The following is a 19066-nucleotide window of genomic DNA, read 5'->3' as shown; positions in this document are numbered from 1 at the left end:
CTTCCTCTTGTCTCCATTTCCACTTCAATAGTCAAGATTCTGACCCTCTGAGGCAGACTTCTTTTGGATTAGATTTGTTGTCTGCTGCTAGCTAATGTGCGCTGTAGAAACACTGTAATAGAGACTTCTTAGAGAGCAGTGTTAGAGGCCTGGGAAGACTGTAAAATGATGCTTGTCTTGTGTTGGCATCAGTTTGGAGCCCTGGTAATCTGCAGAAATTCAGGTAGTGACTATTTCTGGTTGTGGTCCTGTATTTTTAGATTTAGATCCTGCGTTTTCAGTTAAAACACCTATAAGAATATGTTCTTCTCTCTAAACTGTTAAAAAGCATTTTCCAATAAAATACTAACATTGCAATCTCTAAATTGAATTCCTCTAAAAACTTGTCAGATTGTTTTTGGGCATACAGTATATTAAAATTTTCTAAATTTGGTAACAGCTGTTGTTGCAGATACCAAAAAAAAAAAAAAAAACAGCAGAAAAAAGCCATTAGGTCTTTGTACTTTTGGAATGGAACTCAATAGCATGGATACAAATGATGACCAGTAAGGAATCAGAAAAACATCCACACAATAAAGACCACAAACCAAAATGAAGTGAAAGAACACATTTTCCATCCAACTTWGAAAAATACCAAAGATAGAGTTATTTACTTCTCTTTCCCAGTATGAAAGCTATCGATCTTAAATACAAAGGACTTGGAGTTCTCCTCCAAACTTTGCCCCTAGGGACAAAAGTTTAGGCCAGCCCTATGCATTAAGATATGTGATAAAAATAGGGAATTGGGCAGAGTATCCATGTCCAGGGAGGGTTAATGCCAGAAATACTGAAGCTGAATTCTTAGAGCAGTTACCAGTGAACAAGCAGCCAGAAAAGTTGCACGGAACACAGGCAGCAGCAGAAGTAAACTGAACTCTCTTTCCATGTGCTTCCTCATCTAAATCCATTCATCTGGCATCCCTYCTCTTATCCAGACTATCACTCTGTTTTAGCCTCATGCAGCTGCTCTTAGCCTAACTAGCTGCTGAGAATCACAGTGAACCTCCTCATGCTGAGCTGTATGCTGCTGTGTCTGGACTCCTGTGCGTGCTCGATGCTGCTAATTCAAACCTAGTTCAAGAACCTGTGAGCTGCAGAACAGGAGCCTTTGACACATAAGCCATGCTGGCAGGGTTAGTCTTTTTTGGTTTTTGCTTTTTTGCTTGTTTCTTCTCTTTTGTTGAGTCACAGTTATTGAAGAAATGCACTTGGAGTGGTTCCAAAAAACATTGCAGGTTATTCAGGAGTTGTCACTTGCAGGTAAAGGGAGGTTTATGATCTGTCAAGGAAAACAGAAATCCAAAAATCCTAGAGCCTGGCACTTATGGTATGTCCTGAAGTTGACATGCATTTTTGGAAACAGATGTCTTCACAAGACCGGTAAAGGTGAAACTAGGGGGTTGGCCAGRACTACTTCCAGGTAGGATGGAATATATATCCTGTGTATAGACCTGCTCTGTACAAAGCAGGGTACACCCAGTCCTGCAGGTGGAAGTGTAGGAAGTATCCTTAGATGATGAAAGCAGTTAAGGTTATAAAGATGAGTTTTGTAAGTTACTTTCATTCATCTAGGTTTGNTTTTTTTTTTTTTTTTTTACATTTCAGCATTACATTGGGTATTGGTGAAAAGTGTTGCGTTTTAGTAACTGAATACTATCTGAGTATATACCATTAAAAATTATGTCGACTGAAGTTACCGATACATGGAGATGTACACCAGCAATTTTTTCAGATGTTTAACACTAGTGTAATTAATTTGCTTGGTTTTGTTGTGAGTGTTACTGGTCTTGGTGTCATGGGAAATTCAGAATGGGAGGAGATTGGATGATGAGAAAAACTACAGCAAGTTTCTCCCAGTGAAGGCGTCACTACAGTCTTAGATTTCCTAGATCKTAAATGATCTCTGGCATATCTCCAAGTTTAATGCTAGACAAAGTTTGCAAAAMCAGCAAAATTATTTTAAATGTTGAGTTTTGTGCTGTAAATTGGTTTGCCACACTGAACAAAAGATGCTCTAAGGAAAGGTAATTTTTTTTTCAGTAAGATGGTTGACATTCAGAGAACTGAGCTCACCATTTAATCTGCAGAAGATTGCCTGTGGAGATCTCCTGTGTCTAACCTAATCTAAGTCATTCATATAACCTTTACAATGCATACAATTTTGCATTCATACAACATTGTCTTTTACAGCAGGATCATGATAATAATAATTCACTGACTTGCATAGAGAGGAACACCTCACACAGAAAGAGCAGGACCATCTTTTAATTGCTTTTGTGGAAAAGTTTCTCAGTTACTCAGGAGAGCAGAACATGGGACTACAATATATGTGCTCAGTCACTGAATCCAGACATTGCTATTGCAACCTTCAACTTTATTCTTCTTATAATATATTAAGTTCTAAAAACTACTAAGCTTCATGTTTCCRGCAAAAGTCTTAAGATGCAGTCCTATCTTATCTTACCTCTTGTTTTATTGAGTTGGAATAAGTGGCAAGACTCCAGTGAGACCAGAGTTTTCGCATCAAGTTATGCAAACCCTTGTATTCAGGTGATGATGTAAATCAGACAGAAAAAAACCCCATAGGTTACAACACATCATATTGTTTTATTTTCCAGTGTTTTATTTAAAGTGTTTAAAGCATAATTAATCTCAACAATAGCAGGATAACAGAATAAATGTCTGTCAATGRACTCTGGATGGCAATTTCATAATCACTGAGCTTTTAATTGCTAACACTTACTATGCTTTAAAAATTGGTCTTTTCTTCATTAAACAAGTGATCAAGGACTTGATGCAGGCAACTCCTTTGCTTTCTTTATTTTACTTTAAAGTTAGCCAGTGCATTTAGAGAGCTTAAATGGAAAAAAGTATATTTCTCTTTTGTTTTTCAAGTTATGCTACRAAGGTCACTTACTACTTTCTTACTAAGTACCTGTGAACAGTCTCTCTTAGGAAGCACTAGGGCCTTTGAGTGTGTTTAGGGAGATGGGAAGGTTAATTTTCATGTCTATACACARTTTTAGAAGTTTGCAATGAAATCTGTATGTAAATGTTAGAGGTGAGAAAATCTATGACATTCTGTATTGAACTTCCATTAGCTTTTGGATGTTCTAGTTCCAGGAAATTTTAAGGCTGAAACACATTGCTCATTTGATATGCAGGATAATTTTGTGCATTTGTTGATAGTGTTGGCACTTATGGTTGTCTTTGATGTTATTTATTTATGTAATAGTTCTAAATGAAAAATAAGCACAGTATAGCTAAAATAGTATTAAAGGTGCAATCATTCCTCATTACTAAAGAAATCGATTCTTTCAGAATAGTAGCTGTCTTGAAATACTTCTGTGGTTAGGCACTATTTTTTCTTATATTGTAATTATAACAATTCGGTTAGACCCATACCTGAATGCCGTTGTACATTCCAGTTCAGATTTAATTGTTCTCTTTCTCATTTAGTTGATATGTGRTCATGGTTCCTAACATATGTTTAAATCCCAGTGGTTTCAGCTACAAGCTMAAACTCTGAATTTGGTTCTTGACTTGAGTAAGTGGTCCAGTCATATGCAGTACCATCGGTAGACTTTCATAATTTCATATCCCTTCTGTGAAAATGCAATGAGATTTTGTCATTTTCTACAGATTGTGATGGTTCATCTCTAGGTATACGTTTAATTTTATTTTGTTTTCTGTGTTTGGTTTCAACTTACCTGGGGTATTTAAAATCCTCATTTAAAGGAATTTAAAATATAGAGAGACTTAATATCTGTATGAATTTTACACTGAATAACATTTAGAAAATTTACGTTTCGACCTGAAACTGAAGTTTCATGGACAAAGTTGCTGTGTCCCTAAGAAAAARGCATTCCAAAGTAAGGACTAAAGATACTCTTAATATTGTATGATGCACATTTTCYGTGTGTTAAAGAAAACAGAAGGAAATTCCTAGTTAATTATCACAGTAATTTGTGTTTGTTTTCTGAATAGTGTTTACTTTCTAACTTTTGTGGTTATCCTTCACTTTAACATGCCACATCSGAAAGTGAAAAATCAGTGAAGCCTCAGAGCAATACTGCCATGGTACACAAGAAATGCTCATGCCAAAGATGGCAAAGCAGAGGATAGAAGTGGGCATGGCTTGTTTAAGCTTAGGCAAATATTCTTTCACCAGGAGAAAATTTACCATTTTTGCTAATCAGTTTGCAAGAGATAAAACCATGAGTGATTTAGTGACTGTCTCAGTGCATTAAACAATGAATTATGTTTTGTGTCACTTATTTCATTGAAATTGTTGAAAAATTGAATCAGGTCCAAGCAGCTGTGAGCACTTAAAAAGACCTTTCATTGTCTTCTGGATTTTACAACTTCAGTACTCATCTTTTATAGGTTTTTTCAATATGAAAAGCATAAAATTATGTGGGTTGGAGCTGTAAATAATCATACATCAGTAATAAGTTATTTTATATGCTGTAGTGCCAGTATATATTCTGGATTAGTGATTAGAATAGATTTGAATGGCTTCTGCCCAAGGAGTTGGTAAATTCCCTAGATCTTCTCAAGTGGTCATTGGTATTGCTGACAGAGGTTTAGGAAGGCATAAAGGACTTTGAATATTTGAAAAGACCTTTGTATTTGAGTTAGAATACCCCTCTGCAATCTTCATAGAAAGAGAAGTATGTACTGTTGTAGGCAGCATTCTGGAGCTATTTGCCATCACATGTTATGGACCCAAAGAGATGCAGGTTAAGAGGGAATACCTGAAATCAGAGAACAAGTACTTTGCTGATTATTAAAGGTGACATGRCTGATGCAAGCCAGCCTTTAGTTCAGGGCAACCCTACGTCCCTTCTCAGCAATGGCCAGGAATCGACATGGGGGGAAAATTTGCTTATTGTCTCCTCTTTGTATTGATCTTGGAAGAAATGTTTTCCATGTGGGGTGCATTTTAGAAGAAAATGGGTATCTTCCAGCACTTCTGCCATCACATGCCTGTAATAGCATCTTAGATGCCTATGGATTTTTCAGAAGATGCAAGAACTAAGAACCTAAAGCTATATTTAAACACACATTCAAAATCTGTTTTTGCATCTATGGAGCACATAGGCCCCCTTCATTTTTAGACTTTTTCTCTGCTCTAAGGATTAAGGTGCATCAGTTTCTTTCAAGGTGTAAGAGTAAACTTAACAGTCTATTCTGAAACAAAATCRCATAGGTATTAGTATGTATCAATTAGTATACTTGCTGATGGACACCTGACAGCGTGGTTTTTTCTAAAATGTATGTAAACATAAAATAACAAAAGATATGAATAAAATTTAAGTGACATTTGRGAAAAATGCAGCAGTAGCTGATTTAGTTTTATTCCATTATTTTTTCTGGTCTTGCATTGATGTGTTTTTGTCAAGACACAATGCACACACATATAGATGTATTTGTCCTCACTGTTATATCTCCCTCTTTAAAAGAGAAAAATAAATATTCCCGAGCTTTGTATTTTGCATTAGAGATTTCTGACTGTTAGCTGTCTTGTTTTGATTACTGCCATGTTAAAGAGCTGCCAATTCACACACAACTGACAAGRCTTCTTTTTTCTTGGAAGTCATCTGTGAATCTGTTCAGAACAGCTTGTGCTAATTAGACTTTGAAGTGTCGGCTCAATGGAAAACTATTTTTCTCCTGCTTCTTAAGAAAAGCATCTGGTCTGCTAAAATAAATCATTTGTTAGATTAGTAATCAAGTGCAGTTAAGTATTGGGKTTTTTTTTGCTGACAGGCCCATTGATTTGCCAGTTCATTTTGAATATTTTTTAAAGTACTTTTTACTTTAAAATATTTATGTGTGACTCAAAAGCCAGATGTAATTGGGCTTTAAATTATGTTTCTGTTGTAGTGGCTTGGAGTTTTGTGCATCCTTGATAATTCAAATGAAGATCATGCTATCAGAAGTTCTGAATAACCGCATAGCTAATAGCTTAAAAAAAAAAAAAAAACAACCAAAAAAACCAGCGGCCTAAGGTGTTGTGAAACCAAGGAAGTTCAGAGGAAAATAAATTAAAGTGGGATAAGTAAGTAATTTGGGTGATTAGACTTTTGGAATATGAACTCTATTTTTACAGTGGCTTACTTTAAAAGGAAGAATAATAACCATTTTCCAGCTTTTTAGAGTGAAGTATTACAATGCAGATGTATTCAAGTCATACCTACATGTTTTATGGTTGCTGTAAGGAAGACCAATGCTTGCTAAGTTTGACTGCCTATCTCKTAATGAGATTCTGTTGGGGGCTTTTTTACTGTGGAGTTTTTATTCCTGAAGACAATGCTGACAATAGCCTTTTTTATATAGGTAGAGGGTTTATGTTACAGGCAGCTGGCTGTGAATGAGTAGGTAAAGTTGACAGACTGGTTCAGATACTTCAGCTTGGTGAGGTGTTAAGTGTAAGATTCCTGTCAGCTGTACTAGCTCTTTTCAACAGAAAGGRTGTAGATGTCTGCCTACTTTGAAAGAATAAGTAGGTTGGTGATATAATGAGGATGTTCATTAATAAACAAGAAAATTTATCGTCAATTGTAGAATGAAATGCCCATGTGTATGGGTAGCACTAATAGCAGTAGTAATTAACTACTGCKATGACTCTGGGAAAAGTTCTACTTTTCTGAAGCAGCATGTGTTTAATTTAAATATTTACATGTTTGGTCAGAAAATGTAGTCCCTTATGTGGTTCTTCTAAGGCACAAAACTAAAGCTTTACTATTTTAATTGAAGTGGCATGTATTTTCTTCTGAATTAACTTGAAAAGAGTTATCCACAGAAGGAAGTAATTTGAATATTTTACATTTGACATGCATTCAACTAAGCTTTTTTTTGTTTCAAAACATAGGTTTTTTATAGATAAATAATTGGATCCTTCCTTATACTGTCAGGGAGATGAAATTACTGCTTTCTAGCCAACATGTTTCATATATTAAGTATTTTAATTTGAAACAGTATGTTGAGGCTATGGGGTTCACTAAGTATATCTTAATCATAACAAGGGAGCAATTGTTCATTGATTTTTTGTTAGGGTTTTTTTTTTGTTGGGTTTTTTTGTTTGTTTTGGTTTTTGTTTGGTTTTGGGTTTTTTTTGTTTTTGGTTTTGTTTTTTTTTTAAATGTGGATTTAACCTTGGAGCAGTTCCAGCTGTGTTAATAAACCACAGGAAATGGCAGTGAACCTAAATACATTTAAAGAAGAAATTCTGTCTCTTACCTAATGCACAGACAGCTAAGCAAGAGCAGCTGCTTTCTGAAGTCAGTTTCTTTTTCACTGCATGTGAAATTCATAATCAAAGACAAGATGTGAAACTAGTTCACAGCTAGTTGCTGGCTGATTTACACCCAGCACCAGTAGCTGCTGTTGAATGTGGCTTGTGCATATGAGGTTTAATTTGTTTAATAGTGCAGAGGTCATAAAGCATTAATTGCTTTGGATACCATTGGACATTTCTAGAATCCAGAATCTAATTTAATCTTAATGAAATTTAAGTCTTAATGTTTTGTCTGTCCAACTTTCTAAGTTCAAATATAATCAATTTCCTTCAAGGAATTCCAAGTATGAAAACATTATTGGTGATATGTGAGTATATTTATAAGCATTACATGAGTATTATATGATCAATATATGAGTTTTWTTGAAAATCCTGAATAGAGCTGACTGCCTCTTTTACAGAATAGGTATGAAACATGAAACATTCATAGTTCTTTGGGAGAAAGTGTGGACAGTCTGCCATTTTAGTGGTCAGAAGAAGATTAGGAGACTACTTCTCACTTCAGAAGACTAGAGAATATCATACAGTTTTCTGCTAGTAGTGAGCATGATCAGAAAGTGGGAGGTAGGGGATTTTTCTTCCTGTAGATCCCAGCAAGTTCCTTACCAGCTACTGTGGAGACAATTGACTCTATCCCAGCCAAAACCAGCCCAGCAAGAAGGGTATTTTTGGAAGTTTTGCATTTTAGTAAAGGTTTGCTCACAAAAAAATGCAGTACTGGGTTTTGTCTATGGCAAGAGTGATTTTTCTGTTTTGTTGAAGTACTTGTTAAGTTCACTGATGATGGCTGAAGTCAGCACCCTGACGTTCACTCCTTCTGGTATTGTCACCAGCATTAAAAGTCTTTTTATCTTTTTCAGTTTGTTCATCAAATCTTAAAAGCAGATGTATATATTTGTGGAACTGCAAGGCAAAAAATGGTTTCATAAATATTCTTGTTTTTATTTCAGCAATAGAAGCATAATGTTTTTAAAAGAAAACATTACATTTCAGAGCATTTCTTCTCTTATTTTTTATTCAAGTTAGTATAAGTGATGCCTACATTTAACATGAGGTGTCTTTTGAAGGACTACTTTTCCTTGACCAGATTTTGCTTTTTTCATATTTCAGATGGCTATTCCCTCTTTTAGAAACAAATAGTGAAAGCAGAAATATTCTGCCTTATTCACATTTATTTTGTCATTGTTTTACTCAGTCCTGGACACATTTTTTGTCAGAAGTTCTGTGCCCAAAAACTTTCAGACAGGTTTTTTGAGGACAACACTGCCAGAATAGTGATGGGGTTTCTACTCRAATTTCATGTTGTGGATGAGGCATTGTGCTCACAGACTGACAAAAACTTGGACTGTAAGAAGAATGACTTATCTTATTAACTTGGAATGGTAATTATGACTAAATTTCAAATACTCTCAAACATTTCAAACTTGACCTTTACATGCAAACATCCAGCAAACATGCTGAACCGGAGGGCACCATTCCATTGAAAGGAAGTTCCTGGGAAGAAGGCCAAGCACTTGAAACAGTGTTTTCATTGCTTACTCCAAATTTTCAAACGACAAGTGATGACAATTGTCCCTGTTAAATGTGTTGTGGTCTGAAAAATGTACCATTACCCAAATTAAGCTGCATGTTCCTCAAGCTTTTACAGTTACAGACACTCCTCTTTTAAGAAGCTGAACTTGAAAACAAAACCCTACCATTGAAGCTTCATTGGGTTTTTTTGAAAACTAAGGTATTACGTAGTAGAGCCATTATAGCCTCTACAGTAAATGTGTTTGACAGGCTACGGTCTGCTATGAACTCTTACGGGACATCTGACTCTTCTAAATATTTTTAAAACCGCTAACATGCTGAACGCTTTATCAGTACTTAGCAGTGATAAATGCAGGGGCACAAGTCTGTGCTTTGCACTCTGTTCTTCAAAGTTTGTCAGRGGAAATACCTCTTCACACTTGTGCCCTATTGGAGTAGGCATCTATTCTCGTTTACAGCACTACTGACATTCATAATGTGTTCAATCACATCTCACTAAGGTTCCGAGCAATGCTTTAAAAGAATGCATTTCCTGTAAATTGCAGTCTCTCTAATCATTACTGTGAGGTAAAATTACCACTGGTTGCAAAATAAGTAAGTATACCTTTTTCAGATACGTGTTTATATACTTGGCTGACTCTGACCACAATAAGGTTTCGATCTTTTTTGGGTCTAATTATGAAATAATATATAGAGTATGTTGTAACAAAAAATAATTGAATGTGTGGTTTTGTTTCCTAGGTATAGCATACCTGAGTGGAATGTGCAGTGAAAARCGAAAATGTATAATTGCAGAGGACAATGGTCTGAATCTCGCTTTTACAATTGCCCATGAAATGGGTCACAAGTAAGTACGTGGGTGTTAAAGCCAACTGTTCATTTGCATAGTAGTACTATTACAGTTTGACTAATTTGACTGTGAGATTCAGTTTTCCCTTTTTTTCTATAAGGAGGGGATTTAAATTAAATGAAAAATTTGGAAAATAGTGTTTCTGTTAGTAATAATAAMAGCATGTGTCAATATATAATATAAGTAAATGTTTATAACTTGAAGTAATACAAAAATCTTTCTAGCTACGAAATAAATAGATTAACTGGAGAGACTGCCATTATTTAGAGGAAAAACAGGTGCCCCAAGATGTTTTTTCTTTTCTGACTATGGTATTGTGTAACAGATCCAACTCTAATAATTGTTGCCAACAAACATTTTAATGAGATCATAAGTTGGAAGTGCCCTTATTTAATTTGGCTTTCTCAGGATGGAACCCATTAAAGTGTAGAGTAGTTGTTGGTCATTGCAACATTAATATTGTTTTTCTTCTTGGAAGAAGAAAAGAGTGGCAGAACAAAGGTGAAGATAACTGTCCTTCACAATTGAGCTGGATGTTTTTACTCATTCAATGTCAAATATTTTAACCCAAAGTGAAAAGTTCTAATTCCACAATAATAAAATCTATTAATAAAAGTTGAATTTCATTCTTGGCTTCACTACAATTCCACAATAATAAAATCTATTAATAAAAGTTGAATTTCATTCTTGGCTTCACTACTTGTAAAGAAAAAGAGATAGAAAAGGTCTTACTTTCATTTAAAATGAAAAGGGGTTTACATATTAATCTGTTATTCTTGTCTGTGGTGTGTGTGCCACGTATTTGTGTATTCGTGTTAGAATGGCAGTTTCAGAGTGACAGAGAGGGATGTTTTGCTAAATCCTTTGAACCTCTGAATGTGTGGTTTGCTATGTTAGGACAAAYACTTTGAATCAAATGTGACTTACTTTAAATTTGGTCAAAGCTTTCTGAGAATGGAACAGCCTAGCATCTAATGTAGAAACATGAAGTAGATTGCAAGAAAAAATTGGAACTTAAAATATTTCTACTGGTTTTGTTTTTTCTGAATGCACAATAAGCAATACAGAGCAATTATGTAAAGACTGACACACGTAAAAGTTGCTGCATGAAATTGATTTTTTGTTCTCTTTTTTCCTCTTTTTTGTTCTCTTTTTTGTTCTCTTTTTTTGTTCTCTTTTTTTTTGTTCTCTTTTTTTTTTTGTATTTTCATAACTGCAGAAAGCAACTCCTGGTTAATATAAGCAAGACTGCTTGTGTGATAGTTGTTAGAAAGGAAAGATTTAAAAAGTAATACTTATTCGTGTTTTGTAGCCACATACCATTCTATTTCTATTTTTCACTGTATTGTTTGCTAGTACTGGAAGAGGGAATGGGTAGAGGAAGCTTTATTTTCTGTAGGAAGAGCATGAAAAATCTTTTCTCTTTCACAGTCCAACAGCAATGCAAAGCCATGAAGATATTTCATGCTCGCAAACAGATGCAACAAAGAATAAATCAGAAAGCAAAAAAAGACACATATTGAGATGACATGTTAGGATAATTATTCCATTGATAATTAAGCTTTATTCAGTGATATCACTCTGGAGTCACTTTCTCTCAGGGCTTTTGCTTCCCACCATCCTCACTCAGTTTATTGGAGATCCCGCAATGTCAGGCATTCTCATGATACTGACTGAGAAAGAAAGAAGCTGCTGCAGAGCTCTTGTGTCACTGGAGGCTGTGCTGGTAACCTGTCTCCAAATCATCCTGCTTCCTTCTCTGTCCCATACAACCCCTGCTAGGATATTGGATAGAAGGTGCAGCAGAAATGCTTCTCATTGTGGCCTCATTCCGGCTGCTCTCATTTTCCCCCCAAGCTTCTTTCTTAAATGTTTCTGTTCCTTTCGGTTAATGGTCTAAAGCTGGGTTTCTCAGTCCAAGTCAGATATACTTATATGGATATTAATCTGTCTGTAGGTACAGAAGTACGAGGTAGCTGGACACAGAAGCAGGCTGACTATTAGAGAAGTTGAGCTTTGACTATTTTGGCTGGTTTTTGTCATCACTGAGTTCAAATTAAAGTCAACTGAAATGTAGAGAGAGGAGCCTAACTTGAGTAAAACAGTTTGAAAAGTACAACTGCTGTTTGAAAAACTGAGTTTTGTAATGATTTTAAAAATAGATGCACAACAAATACAAGCAATCATCTTTCCAATGCAATTATTTATGTCATTACAGATTTACACAGAAATTGCTATAATTCACTGCTTTTTTTGCATAGTTACATAGAACATGGATGTGCCTGGAGTAGAGAAGGCTTGGGGAGGAACCTCTAGCACCTTTTAGTACCCAAGGGGGCCTACAGCAGAACTGGAGAGGGACCTTTTACAGGGGCATGTAGTGCTAGATCAAGAGGGAACAGCTTTAAACTGAAAGAGAGTAGCTTTAGATTAACTGTTAGGAAGAATTTTTTTGCTGTAAGGGTAGTGAGGCACTGAACAGGTTGCCTAGAGGGGCTGTGGACTCCCTGTCTCCAGTTGTTCAAGAGCAGGCTGGGTGGGTTTCTGAGCAACCTGATCTAGAGGAAGATTCCCTGCCCATGGCAGTGAGTTTGGCGCTAGATGATCTTTAATGTCCCTTCCAACCCAGACCATTATACGATTATGTGGTTCTATTGTTGTTATATTATTTTTGTGCTGTTTTCATATCTGTGACATTTTTCACCCTCTTTGTTAAGAAAATGGRAATTTTACAGGGAAATTTATCTATAAAGCATAGTACCTGTTAAATAAGAAACTGCTTTCCTTAAATTACGGTGGAGAAGGAAGGTACCATGCTTTCCTTTTTCCTTGATCTTTATTGGTTTCATAAGAATTAATASAAGGTTTTAGTTTTGTATTACATTTCAGCATTACAAATTCTCTGAAACCCATTCTCTCTGAAAACCATTTCAAGCATGGTTTCCAACAATCCCCCCCAGTAGTTTCATCACTGTCTTTTTTTTTCCTCCTGATAGATCAGGACAAGTATCTGTAAGGTAATTGTTCTAAACCATTGCAGTTAAGAAACCCACAGTGTCCTGAGTGATCTTTTTTCCCATTTTTGCCCCTTTAATTTCTCTCGTTTGTTTTCAAATGACTTTAATGAAGTTCAAAGAATATTAGGTGCTCAGCCATGCAAGCAGGATCGGTAATACTCCTCCAAAGATAGTAAATAGGAAGTAATGGGGGAAAAAGCGGTTCTAAAGTCCTTGGCATTACACTACATTAATTTTTCATGGTTTAGTGGGTAAGTTCTTTAAAAATGGATGGTTTCTTATTCTTCTACATCCATATCAAAGTGGACGCCTGTGTTCCACAGACAAAACTTACGCTGACTTAAATCACCTTAGGATCTTACTGGACACATGTGTTTMTCATTCCAAACTTCAGTGGCCTGAAAATTGTACAACAAAATACACTTAGGATTACATATGACAGAACATAATGAAGTCTGTTATATACTTTGCATTTCTGTTTAGTCTTGCTCAAAATTTATCTGGCACTAAAAACCGTCAAAAAGAAAAAATAGTTTTCTTAGTATGGTTCTTTATACAGAACGATCTTTGTGCATCACAGCACAGCACCGCAATGCCAGGCAGAAATAAAGCATCACTGGACTTTTGCTGGTGGCAAGACAGCTAGAGAAAGAAACTGCTCAGGAAGAAATGAAGCACTGAGGCAGGAAAGTAGCACTGCATCAGCATTTTAGTAACTTAAAGACATATGGTGATTTTTTACTTGAAATTTAGATTAATCAACTCTAGCAAGGTATTAAGGCTCCCATTTCTGCCAGGCTATACTGTTCCAGGATTTATGTTTGATTTTGATTAGGAGTATGTTTGTAAAGTACACAGTTAGTAACTGAACAACATCCTTCAGGATGCAAAGACTTCTTTGATAGATACATTTAAAATAGCTGTGAAAAAGTTGGCAGAAGATCCTAACAGTGTCAACAGTTTTTGTTAATAAGAAAACTGTTTTTTGTAGTTCTTCACMAAGTACATGATAGCTCAAGGATGTGATATGTGTGTCATGTTTGCCAGAAGCAAATACTTCTGTGTTATATAATCTCTGTAAAAAATACCTTCAGCAAGGGACAATCTATATTTTCATGTTAGGGTGCAAAATGCATCTGTCATGGCAAAGCTTTAGATTATTTAGATACTTCAGTCAAAGGACCATGGCATGGTGGTTTGTCCAGATCCAGCATCATGAAGCATGGTGGTAGAAGTATTGGAGTTATAGAGAAGAGAACATCTGCTCAGCAAAAGCTGCAAAGTCAGCTGATCAGTAGCATCCAGTGTTAGTGTCCCTACACTAATGGGCATTTTGTACTTTTACCCAATTGTTTTAAGACTGAAAATGTAATCTGAGTTGCCAGCATTGTGGAGAATGAGTAATGATTCACGAAAGAGAAATAATAATTGCACAATGTTATTTATTTTTTACTTTTTCTAATAATCTCATTATTAACAAGAATATTGAGATTTCCTTGTTCAGCAGATTATTCTTTAAAGATAAATCCTTTCCAAAAGAAATAATGTTTTATCTTTTGTCATCATAGTTTTTCTGTAGCTGAGTCAATTGCCTTTTAGTTCACTTTAGGCTAAATAATTAATTTACAAATTGAAATGTGTCTAATCCCATTTATTCAATGGACTGTGAAGCCCTCATATCTTTTAAAAGGACTTATAAAAAAAAATCCTACAACACTTAATATTTCACTAACTGGGAAATAAAAATAACAAGAAAGCAACATATAATAGCTTATAAAAACCTGCTAATAATTTGGTCTCTTTATATATTTTTCTCTACAAAGATAGCAGCGTGATAGAACATTTGTTGAAAAAGTGCAATAAAAGTACTAAGAAAGTAATTAGCTTTCATCTCCCTGCCTGTGATAGTGACACAAGTGGTGTTATTTTCACTTACCAAATACATCCTCATGATACTGTGGTATGCATAACTTCAGATTAGACAAATTGGTGTGAAAATCATTGTATTGATAAATGCAATAAACCTTTTTAAACCTTGTAATATTTGGGTCCACAGTTAAAAAAGTTTTGATCATTCTATTGCATAAAATGATGACAAAAAGGAAAGCAGTGGAAATAATAAGGAAGTTAACACTTCATTTTTAATAATATTTTTGAAGTAATTYTTAATTTTTAGAGCAATAGAATTAATTATGCTTGTGATTTATTTTTAAAAATGGAAAAATTTATAGGATAATAATTGCAGTGAATTTGCAAATACTGCATTGTATTCACTTACACTAATATAAATTTTTAAACAAATCAAATGACCCCATGAGCCCATCATACATCACAGATTAAAACTGGCAGATGCATTCAGTGATTCACTTTCTCCTTCACAAGGTGAAAATTTCCTAGTAATTTTCAGTCTGTCCTGAGCTTGTACTAGTAGTATTATACTTGATCTGCAGTCTTCATTTGTCATTCCTTTGTTCTACATGTGATCCGGAATAAATAGATCTTTTAGTATTTGGGAATCTATTTATTATACTAAATGCTCTGTTGCTGGTTCCTTGACCACTTATTCTTACACTTTTCTTAATTCATTGCTTATTTCCTAATCTGTCTCACTGTTAGTGACTGTAAAAGTCTGAACAGTAGTAGTTCAATAATTCGTTTAGTTCTCTCACTTTTTATTTACAGATTAGCCTAAAGTAATTCTCCGTATCTTCTGAGCTAACCTAAATAATTGCTCTTATATTAAGTTTTTGATACTATTCAATCTTTGTCCCTTCTTTGTGTGTTTCTGGTTTAATAGCATTATTCTTGTTCAGCTGCACTACTTGCATTTCAAGTCTAATGGGATGGTCACAACCATCATCTGCCATTTACAAAGCAGAAATAAAATAATGAATAAATAATAGAAAGCTTTTACCTGGAAGCATGTGRGGTCACTGGGCAAATTCGTGTTGTCATGAAAGTAGCATGTGTCAAAGAYTTTTGATGTCCTACAGTGAAAAGGAATATAAAATAGCAATGCAGATGTAATTATTTCAAGAAGGTGTGTGCATAACCTTATTTGGCTTATTTAAGTGCAGAGTAATGACTGAGGATCCTCTAYTGAGGCTTAAAAGAGCTTTGATTTTGTAATACTCCACTGTAATAAGTTCAAGTTAAATTGTAATACTCAGTACTTGTTCAATGTGTTGACACTGGAGAGCATGTTGCATGCAAGAATGCAAGAGATGCTATTGTCTGTCTTGAATTCGGCTGTACACATATAATTGCAGCAATAGATAATTGTGAAAGAAATGTTTTTTAACTGAGAGATTGAACTGAGATTTTTCTTCTGCTTTCAGTGGCCTGAATTAATTCTGATTTCCAAACACAGAAAATTTAATGATGTTTCATTGTACTATTTATGTTTGCATATTAAAGATTTAGCGGAGATTATTCTAACTTTATGATACCTCTAAAAGCACAAAGAGTCTTTCAAACAAGTTCTAAAGGGTTTGTTAGATAAAAATATTTTTTCAGTGTGCTTGAYTTATACTGTTAGTGGAGTTTATTGCTTCAAGGCTCTTTCTTTGTCAAAATACTTTAAAACTGAGATTATTAAAATATGGTTTATTTGCATAGTGTGAATTTAAATGTTGCTAATATTAGTCAAGGAAGGCATTCTATAGAATGTGCAAGCTTCCTACTTGCACATTTGATCTGCTATATATAGCCTTTAACCAGAATGGAGAGAGCATTTTTATGTAACACTGAGGAAATAACACTTCTGYTCTTAAAAATGCAATTATTTCTATAATAAACATGGTGTACTACTTGTAAAGTACAGCACTGTCTTCTTTGCTAATTGTGTTTTTTCAGGCTGTTACAAAGGCTGATCCTTTTTCTTCCTCCCCCATGCACATGGTGTTGCTTTACCCTTGTATGAGGTTGATGATTTTAGCTGTGGGAGGGAGGAGAGAGGGCAATGTGCTGGTTGCTGTAATAAATACATTCTGTAGGAAGAGACAGGACAGCACCTCACACTGACAGTTTCTGTGGCACCTTTGTATTAGAGAAAGGWTGTAGTTATTTCTTTCATGTGCAGCAAGGGAAGTTGGAAAGCACCAAGCGTTGAATATTGTTATATCCTTATTGTTAATGGAGAAGTAGGTACACATGCTTACATTACTTACTGTCTTGTTGAATAAGAAGGCAGCAATGACTGTTCAGCTTCTTTCTTCCACCACACACATAATGGGCTGTGAGGAATGAAATCAGAAGTCAATTCTGCAGCACAATGACTTTTACCTTGTCTTGTGATTGATAATAGGTCAGATAAAAATATGCAGTCATTACCGTGCTACAGAGCAGATCAAAAGTACTTACTGAAGAGGACRTTTCTGAGAACATTCAAGAGCAGGTTCTGTTGCTTCTTTAGTTTACTTCTCAGGTATTGTCTTGAGATTTAGTTAATAGGTGTTAAAATATGACCTGTACTTTCCCTTTCGGAGTAGCTATTCAATCAGATAGGCAAATACCTGTCTTTTTTTTTTTAATATTTTTTACATGTACTTAATTTGGAGGTGGAAGAGACTAGAAGAATGAATTTCATTGGATTAGTAAAGATACTTGGAACTACATTTGAATGTCAAAGCAGAATAGGAGAGTGTTATAGAGGTGTGGGCAGCTGAAGTATAGTAAGATTATTAGAATTAGGGGATTTTTTTGGTGTTTGATGTAGCTGATATACACAGTTGCTCTAACAATTTCTTCCACTTCATTCATGCTTTAAAATACRAAGTTTTCATCAGAATTACTTTGCTAATAAGACTATAGAAAATGCTTCTATGGTAGTGGATTGGAAAGTTTTACTTTTCTCCAGGGCAGGCTGGAGCGAATTTCCAGCATTACCTAAAATCATGCTCTGCAGAGTAATTTCATACTCATTTGAAAATCTTCAAAAAGAGCTGAGTGTATTTATTGCTTGTAATATCAGTCAAGCAACAAATACACATATTAGATTATCCACTCTTCTAATTTTGAAAATCTTGGTTTTATTTCGTGTACCTTCTTCCTCTCTTGTTTGCTAATTGTGAATGAGAGTGACAGCAAGTCTTCAGTTAAAATAGCAGCTTCAAGCAGATATTTAGTAGCATTTTTCATTGCAGTGCATTGAKTTTGAAGACTTAGCATCCATATGCATTCCAGTGAGTTCTCACACACAAGTTAATTTCTTCATCAGTGTTACATCTAACAGGAGATAGAAAACACATTTATTTGCTTTTTCTTTAGAGACAATAATTACACATTAAACTAGTAATCATTTTACTATTCTATTGAATTTCAACCAATCAGTTCCATATAGAATGAAGATAGAAATGCTGCCAAAATATTCACTAATCTTAAAAAATACATTTCCAATATTTTATTTTCCATTAACGAGAGAAGTAGTATTCATCAAACTTGCAGTAACTGTGCAGTTCTGAAAATTCACGAAGTTGTCCAGATCATGTATTGAACTGATTAGAATGCAATATTTCTTATCAAATAAATGCAGCTCCACTTTCACCTTTAATTATAGAATTGTCCTCTACACATGGTTCCATGCACTTCTGTGGAAGATACCATGGGAAAAAAGAAGTCGTAAGAGATTTCCTACATCTAACATATATGAGTTTATTGCAACCTTTTGCAAGAGTATTAACTTAAAAATATTCAGAAAACAACCTCTTACTTTGTTGTGTTTTGTTTTATTTTTAACAACTTCAAAATTCAGCATGGGGATAAACCACGACAATGACCACCCATCCTGTGCTGATGGTGTCCATATCATGTCTGGGGAATGGATTAAAGGACAGAATCTTGGGGATGTTTCATGGTCGCAGTGCAGCAGGGAAGATCTGGAAAGATTTCTCAGGTATATAATAGGAAAACACTCTTAGTATGTTATTTACAAATAGTTGCAATTAATATACTGAAATAATAAATTTTCAATATTTTTTGCTTCTGGGGGAGATTTGTATTTGCAAAATACATCAAAATATTTAAAATCATCACAATGTAWTGTTAAACAGGTTTATTTAAATCTGTTTTCAGCAATTATATGGATTTTTATACTTTCATGTCTTAATGTATATGGTTTTAGTGTTGTATACTTATATACACAATATTTTTATGTCACTGTGTTTACAATATATTTTTATGCTGTATACTGAAATGTTTGGCATGAAAACCTTAATCCATTAAGTAATTTTTATGCTAAAATGTTATCCAGCGCTTTTCTAAAACGCTTATTTTAGCTGATAAATTATATTGTCTTTCTGCAAATGTGCAACAACAGAACACGTT

The 19066-nt window shown here is 34.7% G+C and overlaps 1 protein-coding gene across 1 annotated transcript in view; it reads left to right on the top strand.

The window, feature by feature from the left end:
* Nucleotides 1-19066, top strand: part of ADAMTS19 (ADAM metallopeptidase with thrombospondin type 1 motif 19) — a 118687-nt gene that overhangs the window by 50409 nt on the left and 49212 nt on the right. The window contains exons 8-9 of the mRNA XM_057385142.1: nt 9617-9722; nt 18495-18635. Of these exons, the coding sequence (XP_057241125.1) occupies nt 9617-9722; nt 18495-18635 (247 nt within the window). The remainder of the gene's footprint in view (nt 1-9616; nt 9723-18494; nt 18636-19066) is intronic.

Source organism: Malurus melanocephalus, unplaced genomic scaffold (assembly GCF_030028575.1).
Source record: "Malurus melanocephalus ecotype Western Australia unplaced genomic scaffold, MMel_1.1 scaffold_15, whole genome shotgun sequence".
Lineage (NCBI taxonomy): Eukaryota > Metazoa > Chordata > Aves > Passeriformes > Maluridae > Malurus > Malurus melanocephalus.
Note: the sequence above shows the minus strand (reverse complement) of the source record. Positions and strands in the feature narration are given on the sequence as shown.